General features: G+C 40.1%; 1 protein-coding gene across 2 annotated transcripts in view; it reads right to left on the minus strand.

Annotated features, from left to right (window-relative positions):
- The window catches only part of LOC107097740 (protein TANC2-like), a 45,590-nt gene that overhangs the window by 30,893 nt on the left and 5,308 nt on the right, over positions 1-9,389 (minus strand). For both annotated transcript variants that reach the window (XM_015395017.1, XM_015395018.1), the window contains exons 2-4: positions 7,542-7,681; positions 7,258-7,426; positions 1,347-1,661 (exon numbers count right to left, since the gene is read on the minus strand). In XM_015395017.1, coding sequence (XP_015250503.1) covers positions 1,347-1,661; positions 7,258-7,426; positions 7,542-7,681 — 624 coding nt within the window. The remainder of the gene's footprint in view (positions 1-1,346; positions 1,662-7,257; positions 7,427-7,541; positions 7,682-9,389) is intronic.

The following is a 9,389-nucleotide window of genomic DNA, read 5'->3' on the forward strand; positions in this document are numbered from 1 at the left end:
GCATTTCATGTATTCTTCTCCTGTTAGTATCTTTCAATGTCCTGTGAGATGGTGGATTGTTTCTGGAGCCACTTTGCAAAGCCTGAACCTGTAATCTTGCCTGCTATGGCAGTTCTGGGCCTCTATTGTTCTGATGCTCAAGGCCTGCTCCTATGCTGCCAGTGCTTCTGTGCAGCCTTCACTAGCCATTGGTAGGATTTGGTCATACCAGCCACTTCAGCTATCTGTCAGCGGTACATCAAATGCAGTTTTTTCTCCAGTGATGGTTCATCAAGCTCCTTCTCTTCCATCTTCCATAGTCTAATAGAGTCACTGTAGGCTTCATCCCTTGAGGTCATCTTCCTGATATATTCTTGTAGTTTGGATTGATAATCTTAAATGGTGGCTCTGATGCCCACAAGCCCTTCTACCTCCTTCTCTGTTCTTAGTGTATAGACTATGGATACTGGATTTGGGGTGGAATCACCATGAGTTGATGTCTTGTTCACTCTTAGGATTGAGCTTGATGTTATCCAGTTAAAGGAGGTGGCTGATAGTGGGCCCATTTCTGAGTAGGAATCCATAGCTAGTCTTGTTGATTATTTGGTTGAGGGTGTTCAGGCCTATACAGAACAGCAGGGGACACAGAGCATTTCCTAGGTATATTCCACTTCTGATGGAAACTGGCTTTAAGTGGGCCTTAACTGTGGTTTGCCACATCCCCATGGAGTTTGCAATGAAGGCTCTTATAGCCCTGTTTATCAGGTACAGCTGCAGGCATTGCAGGATCCATGTGTGGGTCATTAAGTTGTGGGATTTCTTAGTAATCAATCCAGCCGTTCATTATAAGGACTGATCGGCCATTCAGGGTGGGTCCCGTCCTTCAGTAGAAAGGACTGGGTGTTCGTGGAGAAAGGTCATCTTCTTCAGCAAGGTGTGGATCATGACTGGGCCTTGTTCTACCCAGTTCTTCATAATTTCACAATTTATCTTAACATTGCAGATGGATTGACTACTGTTTACAGTTTGAAATAGAAATTGTCTGCCTTTGCCTGTACCTAGATATATGACCGTCAAAATAATACCTTCTTTCATGGATCAAGGGTAAAAGATGAGGAGAATGCAGTGTTGCTGTGCTGCATGTGACCTTTTTCGTCTCAGCCTATTACTATTAACCTATACTATTACTCGAAAACTATAAATATGTTATTTGAGTATAATTTAAACAATGCATATTAATTTCAAACTCAAATTATCCATTTCTTTATTAACCTTTGTCAGTACAGGCGAGCTCACTATTGTTGAAGTTCCTTCCTAACAGATAAGTGTGTGAGGGTTTTCCTTACTGCAGTAGTCTGTTATCTTACCTGCAACCGAATTTGGGCGGGGAATAAGGTTAAGAGTGATGCAGTGGTTAGATCCAGAAAAGTATGAAGAGTTTGGTCCTTGGTGTGGATTGAGCTTGTTTAGGCTGTAGGTGGAAGTAGACAAGCTGTCCTCTATCCAGTACAGCGAGCTGCTGTTGGGTTGACTCCCATCTCTTACGCACACAGTGGAAACTGAGGCCACCACCGGTCGGCCTTCCTGCTGCCAGTGGTTGCTACCATGGCAACTGTCAATGGACTGCCTTGCTCCATCCTCCGGCTCTGCAACAGTCTCGGCAGAATAGCTGGTCAGCGTTGCTGGAAAAATGTATGGAGAAACATGTTAAACCAGTAAATATTAAAGTATTTTCTCAATTTTTTCCTAAATCAATTGAGCAGCTCTAAACAGAAACATTTTTTTTTCTTTTATACCAGTGTTATTATGTAAACACATTGTTGTGATACAGCATTGGTGAAGAGATCAGTCTGATCAAAGCCACTGAGTGACTACTGAATAACTGTCATGCACCAACCCCCTTTGTGACTGGGATCATGCATCTTTTATGAAGATCACAGCTGGCCAAATTTACAATGTGCTGTTGTGTGCTCCTGCTGAAGATGCAACAAGTTCTGACCGCGCAACTGTGCAAACCAAAACCCAGACGTCACGCTGTGAGACGAATCAGCTGGAGAAAAAGCTGTGATGCAGCAGGACAACCGCAAACATCATACAGCTTTAGAACCGAAGATTGCAAGCGATCATTCTCTTTTAAAGCCCACCCAACACCCTTGTTGCTTTCATCAGACTGATCTAAATCTCTCCGAGAGCAGATCCAGTTGAAAAATATCCACTGGCTTGGACTGAATAACTGAATTCTGCTACAGTTCGCCTTGCAAGGCTTGAGGCTTGGTACTGGTTTCATATCTCCTTATTGTCCCTAAGGGGGACTGTTTATTTTAGTATTTTAAACTGCTTTAAAGCTAAAAACAGAAATCAGACCGCATTACCTACGATTCAGAATGAGCTGAAGGTAGTGTCTTGTTTTCCCTGCCAGATTGAACCCAGTGTATTGTGACCCAGCTTGCAGAAACAGATGAGAAACTCTGGCTAACCAATGGAACAGCTATTGCTGTTCTACCAATGAGCCACATAAGCCACTGACCCCTGCCACACTGGTTGTGCCTCTGTCTTGAACTTTGAAACAGCTGGACCATGACCTATTGGTTTGGCTGCTGTTTGGAGCTATGCTGCCGCCGTCTGAGCCGCTGCTACAAGCTACCTGCCGCCTAAAGGGGACGCCCGTGTCAAGGCTGCTGTGAATAATAAAGTTAAGCCCTGCAGATCTGTCTCTGTTGTTTGCATCAGAATAACTCAAATCTCTCAGAGAGTTGCCTGTTGGATAAGCGGACTGTGTTCCTGAGCTGAATCGAAACAAATTTCTTCAAACATTTTCTGACTCAGACAGAACAGAACCAAGCCAAACCCCTTCCAGTCCACTGAGCAAATAATTACAAATATAACATTTTCCCTTCTTTCATCTGATGCTTAATAGATCAAAATTGCTTGGTAGAGGGATAGGAAGAATAGATATTTTTGTTTGTGTTTTATCTGAAAGAAGTTTTATGATTCAACTGCTGATGGTTCTTAAGTAAGCGTTCTGAGCTGAATGCTAATGCTCACTGAGCCTGACTGAACAATCCATGCTGTGTTACTGTCTGCTTTATTCCTCTTTTTCCATTTGTTTGAAGAATCAAGCTACTACAGTTGAACTGGCTAGCATTGTTAGCTCTAAGCCAGCTCATTCCTGACCTCATGGTGGTAGCCATTTTGAGAGTCTCCAAACCCCTTCTGATGTAGCTGGCCCATCCAGGAACCAGATATCCTGGGCCAGCTGAACTAACCCATTCTTTCCATAGTCACTGTATTTTAATGTATTCCTAAGTCATTGTTCATTATTCACTATAAAACCAGGTGAAACTTCCCTGTTTTGATTGCACTGAATATCTCTGCAGCAGTTATTCATTTATCTACAGCTATTTCAAAGGATGCCTTGAATGCATTAAGCCTTAAACTTGAACATTCCCCAGAGACTGATGAATATACTCTTAAAACCTTTTCCTGTTTTTGTTTGCTTTTATTTAGTTGTGCTTATTTTCAGCAATATGTAGTGTCTGTGTAGTTATTAGATATAATAATACTGTGATAGGGATTATTAGCTAACAAAGGTACCAGTGTATTTGAACCTTCTGTGTTTATTTTAATGCGGTGAATGATTTAGATCCACCATCCTTTGAATAACATTTGAATGAACATAGATTTATTTGGTTGGTGATTAATACCTGATGCTAATAACAATGCTGATAGCCATAGTCTAATATACTAAACGGTGAAGGCAACTGGATTTTAAACCGCCGGTCGAGGAGCCCAACCTTTATGTAAAAGACTAAGAACCTGGTAAGGGAGTTATTTTCAGTTATAATCATTTAACTAATAATCATGAACTGGTTTTACCCTAGATTCTAATGACCTAGTAGTAAGAACTCTACTGGGTTTACATAAAAGGCATGGCGAATACATATATATATTTTATGTGCATGAAAAGTGAGGTATGATCATTCCACCATAAAATTTGAATAATGTCTAAATGAACTTAAAATGTCATAACCTGCTGGTAAAATAGTACAGAGCTGAGTACATAGAGCTGGTGAAAATCTTTGTGGCATGGTGTGGAAACAATCATCTGATCCTGAATGTCAACAAAACAAGGAGATGATTGTAGATTTCAGAAGAAACTGGAACAAGTTGAATCTTGTTAGCATCATGAGCGAAAAAGTGGAAACATAACTGCAAAAACGTTCTACAAGAAAGTACTGAGCAGGCTATGCTTCATAAGGAAGCGTAGGTCCTTTGGCATTTGCAAAAGGAAGCTACATATCTTCTATCAGTCTGTTGCGGAGAGTGATTTCTTCCTCCATCATCTGCTGGGGTAACAGCATCAGACTGAAGGACTTAAGAAAGCTCAACCAGCTGATAAAGAAGGCCAGCTGTATTCTAGGAACGCCCCTGGAGATTATTTCACAGAGAAGAATTCATCATAAAGTGAAGAAGATCATGGGCAGGGCTGAGCATCCTCTTCAGAACATTTTTAAACAACAACTAAGTGTCTTCAGTCAGAAGCTTCTCCAGATGCTGGTACAGTTCCTGCCTATAAACACCTAGAACATCTATTGAAAAGCTTCCCATGAGATTTCGTAACATTTCCTTTCCCTTTGAGATAAAGTATTTTTGAACTGAACTGAATTTAAATTTATAAAATACCTAATTAACCAATTGTTGTCAGTCCCACCCTTTTAGGAGGTGGTAGTCAGGGGTGGATCAAGGATTTTCAAAAGGTTGGTGCGCACCTAAGAATAATGTCAAGACAATGTGGAGTACCCCAGCCAGGGGTACGTGTACCCCTAGAGGACCGCAAGGGACACATGAAAAATATTTTCTAAAGCAGTAAAATATAATAGGGCTGTGATCTGTAATGCTGCGTTAGAACCCAATTGAAAAATTTAACAAGCTTTTATTAACCAAAAGTTTTATTACATTAAGCTTTGAAACATCAAAACCAAGCAGAGGAACATCCTGGACTTAAAGAACAGCCTGGGATCAGCTGTCTTTCACACTGAGCTATCTGAGCTCATCAAACCAGCTCAGGTGTCAGACTATAATTTTGTTTTGCATTTTGTTCTAAATTCATCAAGTTTAAATGTATTTGTAAGGAAGTTACTTAGAGGAATCCCTGTTTTATAAATACAGGTTCATATTATGATTTTATTTATTATTTATTTCGATTCCTTAGTAATTTCCAGGAAACATTTTTATGTTTTTTTTTTTTGAGACGGAAAGAATATGATGATGAGAATTATTGTCAAATTAAAAGATCAGTTATTGCATGTTCCACTTTTGGACAATTATCAATACTTTTGACTGAGAGGGGAACTCATGGTGAGACAAAATGTTGATTAAAAAAGGTTGGGAAACACTGAGCTAAATGACAAATGCCTTCTTTATTCTTTCACAGAACCCCAACTATTCATCTAAATATATATTTTTTTATTTAATGTTAATTTTAATGGATGAACATAAATTAAATTGGCATGATTACATAATTTGTAACTGAAAAAGCATTTTTCAACCAAAATCTCTGTTTAAACAAAATTTGATCATCATGTTGACATTTTATCACTGCTAAGATGAGGAAATGGAAATGTCTTTAGAGCTGTACTGAACGAAACTTCGTCTTGTTTACACTCTGTGTATACTAAATGAAAATAAAGTCTCTAAGTCTAAAATTATTCTTAACAATTAAACAAACAAAGCTTTTCTTCATTCCCAGAAATGATTTATTTATAAAAATAGTCAAGGACTGAAAACAGTTTGATATGGTTCTGTTTCCGTCTGCCTGCCTCTTTCTCTATATAGGCTAACGTTTCATCGTTCATGCTTTCTGAACTTCCCTTGTGGCACGAGCACAGGGCGGCTGTAGCGATCATGCGCTTTTTCCGCCACTTGCGCGGAGCAGAGATGCTGGGGAAACCGTAATGAATTGGGGGATCGCTGCCTGATGTAACACTGGCATCTGGTGTTACGTCACTGCCGTGATGTAATACTAGCTTGTTTTGGGTGACATCTACTGGCTGTTGATCTCAATACAACGAAGTATGAAAACAGCTTCGAACTCAACGCTATTTCTGACATTTTGAATTGTAAAAGCTTCCTGGATGGGAAGCAAAACGTCTTCAAACTTGGAAACAAAGTCCTGCGGATTGTTTTTTTTTTTTACTTTTTTGGAATCTGTAGCTGATATTTATTTTGTTCTCCAAACGGAGGGGGTGGGGGGCACATGACCCTGTCTGTATCCTCCACAGGTAGTTGTGTAATGATGAACACCACAACGTTAAGCCCAATTAGTAAAAGTACATCATTACCCCGTTTACACTACCCTTGAAAAAACGATACATGCCGAGACCGGTCCGAGCTCGGATCAGTTAACCAGGCCAAGCTCAGCCTGACCGTTTACACGTCACGCTATCTCGGCTCCTCGCCTCCTAGTGACGATCTGCTGTATTACTGCCAGTATTGAAGGAGGAAATCAAGCAGTTGGTGGAGGTAATGCACCAAATGTTGTTTGCCAACTGCCATAAAACACAAGAAGAAGAAGACGAAGAAGGGAATCAAGCAAATCAAAATGGCGGCGCCTGTCACATTCAGAAAGTTATGCTTGATTATAATTGCTGTACTTCGGTGTTAATATTTAAAATGCCATTATTTAAAATGTTGCTTGGAGAAGATTCCGATTGTTGTTTATAGTTGTTGTTCTTCTTCTGCTTTGTGTTGGTTGGCAATCAACTTCCGGAGGGGCATTATCGCCAACTACTGGAATGGAGTGTGAATCGGGATGTGCAGCCAGACGGAGATGACGCGTTCTGCTCATGCGCTCTTGTTATCAGAGAACCGAGCCAGGGAAAAACCGAGCCGAGCCCACCTCTGGAACTGGTCTGCAGTTAGCTCGGTTCGGTTGTGTCTAGCTCAGTTCAGTTCAGTTTGCTTTCCATTTACACACGATAAGTTATCTCAGTTACTGAGCTCGGACTGGTCTCAGCACGGTTTTTCACGGGTAGTGTAAATGGGGTATAAGATTATTGCCCATTACACTACTGGTCTGTGACAGACGAGTTGAAGCTGAGGGAGAATAAATCCTACACTCCCAAAACTGTTTGGCTTCTTACATCTATTTCATATATAAAAGGATGCAGACTGCAACTAGGAGACATCAAAGGAAACAACAGAGTGTCTGAAAATGAGCTGCAGCTCATTCAAGCAGGCTATAGGTCATCCTCTAGAAGTCACTGTTTCATCTCTCACCCATGATTCCACTGTCTCTGCTCTCCAGTGTAGAGGAGGGGGAGGTGACGGAGGCACAGTAGGAGAAAGGCTGTTTGCTGTTATTATTACCACCTTCCCCCACAGGAGGCTGCATAGTGGAGCAGGGGGAAGTGTTGCTGCTTGCCAGACTGGAGGAAGGAGACATTCTCTGTGGAGAGGATAAAAACTGTGCCATTGTGTAGAATTACAGAGTAATAACTTTATCCAATAAAACATTTACTTTAATGTGTGTGAAAAGGGAGGGTTTGGTGTTAGATGTATACCTGTCCATCATCCTGGCTTTGGTTAGGCAAATAGGGCTCTCCAACTCTGACCTTTTCTCCCAGAAGGAAGCCCAGCTGGGTCATCAGCGCGTCAGCCGCTTCGTCTACAGAAGGCGGCGGCCCGAGTTCCTCTACCTCATCTAGGGAGCAATGGCAAGCAGAGAAGAAGAAAATGGTTTATCATTCCTCTTAAGATTAGAAAACCATTTCTGATCCATGATTTGGGTTCAAAGATCAGACTATAAGTATCCAACTCTCATTTTTCAGCTGTTTTATCCAGCGTTATCAAAATTCCACCAGCTGTGAATTCCAGAGATCTTCTATCATTGCTAAACTTTCTTCTCTTTGCTACAGAAATCTAGACTTTACTAAGTTAAAATGGTTCATATACAGGAATCAATATGTTGAATAATACTTTTTTCACAACCTCACTTTTTTTTTAACACCATGACACCTGTGAGCTGCAACTTTGGTAGAAACTTTTTAACTTTAGTTGGAAGTCAGTAATTATAAAATGTTAAGACTGACAGTTTTTGTAGTCTCCAAGTGTAGTAATGCTTAGAATTGAAAAAAAGTATAATTATTCAAGTTAAACTGCATTTTTTTTCACTTTTACAGTATAAAAAGACTGATCTATATTACTGTTATTCATTATTTAAACCTAACCCAAAATGAAAAAATACTTAATTCCCATCTATATGATGTGAAAACACTCTTTTCTTTAGTGCCAATTCAATTAATAAGTGATACATCGAAAATAGAAAAGGTTTAAAGTAATGTACAGTTAAGAGAATTTAAAGGTCCAATATTATGTAAAATACACATAAACATCTTGTAAGAGTCTTTTATGTGTCCTGATGCATTTGTATGAGGCTCACAAATCAATAAACCCTTTCACCTCTCTCTCTGCCACTTAGTGTGCTCAAAATGCTCTGTCTGACAAACATGCACTTCTTCCATCTGAGCCCACCTGCTACCTTCCTGACACTGAGCACCCAAACAGGCAAGGCTAAGCGAAGAGCTAAGCATGACAGACATTTTGTGGCTGAATCAACAAAAGTCTCTTTCCTGCTTTCATCTGAGCCTCCGAAAACTCAGTTGATAGATTTTATTTTTGATGCAAATCTAACTGCAAAACTTCCTCTGTGTGCTGAGCATTTCGAGAAGACTGCCTAGCCTAATACATAGTAAAGACATTAGCACTGCAGCCAGTGATCCAATCGCTGCAGTTTGTCGTCTGTGGGACTCGCTTTGGAGATGGAAGCATATTTCCATATACTGCGATAACATTGCAGCCATTAATAAAGGTCACTTCACCTCTCAATCTCTCATGCCATTTATCAGAAGCATCACTAGGCAAGCAGTCACAAATAACTTTATCATCACTGCTTGTCATGTTCCCGGCTATTCTAATTCTGCTGCTGTTGCTCTTTCTTGTTTCAAATACCAGATTTTCTTCCAAATTCGACCTACAACCGACCCCTGTTACTGACTTTCCTCCAGTTTTTACATTGAGTCAGGTTTAGCCCCTTCCACTTTCAGAACCTATGATTTTGCATGGCAATCATTTGCAAAATTTTCCTCAGGTTTTAACATTTCTTTATATCCAGTACTCATTACTTCTGTTTTGGCATTCATATCTTACTGCTTCGACATTCGCCACAATAAACCTCCTTACATTCAAAGCTTACCAGCAGGTATTATTAGCAGTTGTAGCATTTTCAAAATACAACAACTCAAACTCTACTAGCCTCTTCGCAAACTACTGCATTAGGCTCCTTCTGAAAGGTTTCAAGTGAATCAAGTGAACATTCTTAATGTTCAATTCAATTTCAATTCAGTTTATTT

Source organism: Cyprinodon variegatus, unplaced genomic scaffold (genome assembly GCF_000732505.1).
Source record: "Cyprinodon variegatus isolate N-32 unplaced genomic scaffold, C_variegatus-1.0 Scaffold719, whole genome shotgun sequence".
Classification (NCBI taxonomy): Eukaryota; Metazoa; Chordata; class Actinopteri; order Cyprinodontiformes; family Cyprinodontidae; genus Cyprinodon; species Cyprinodon variegatus.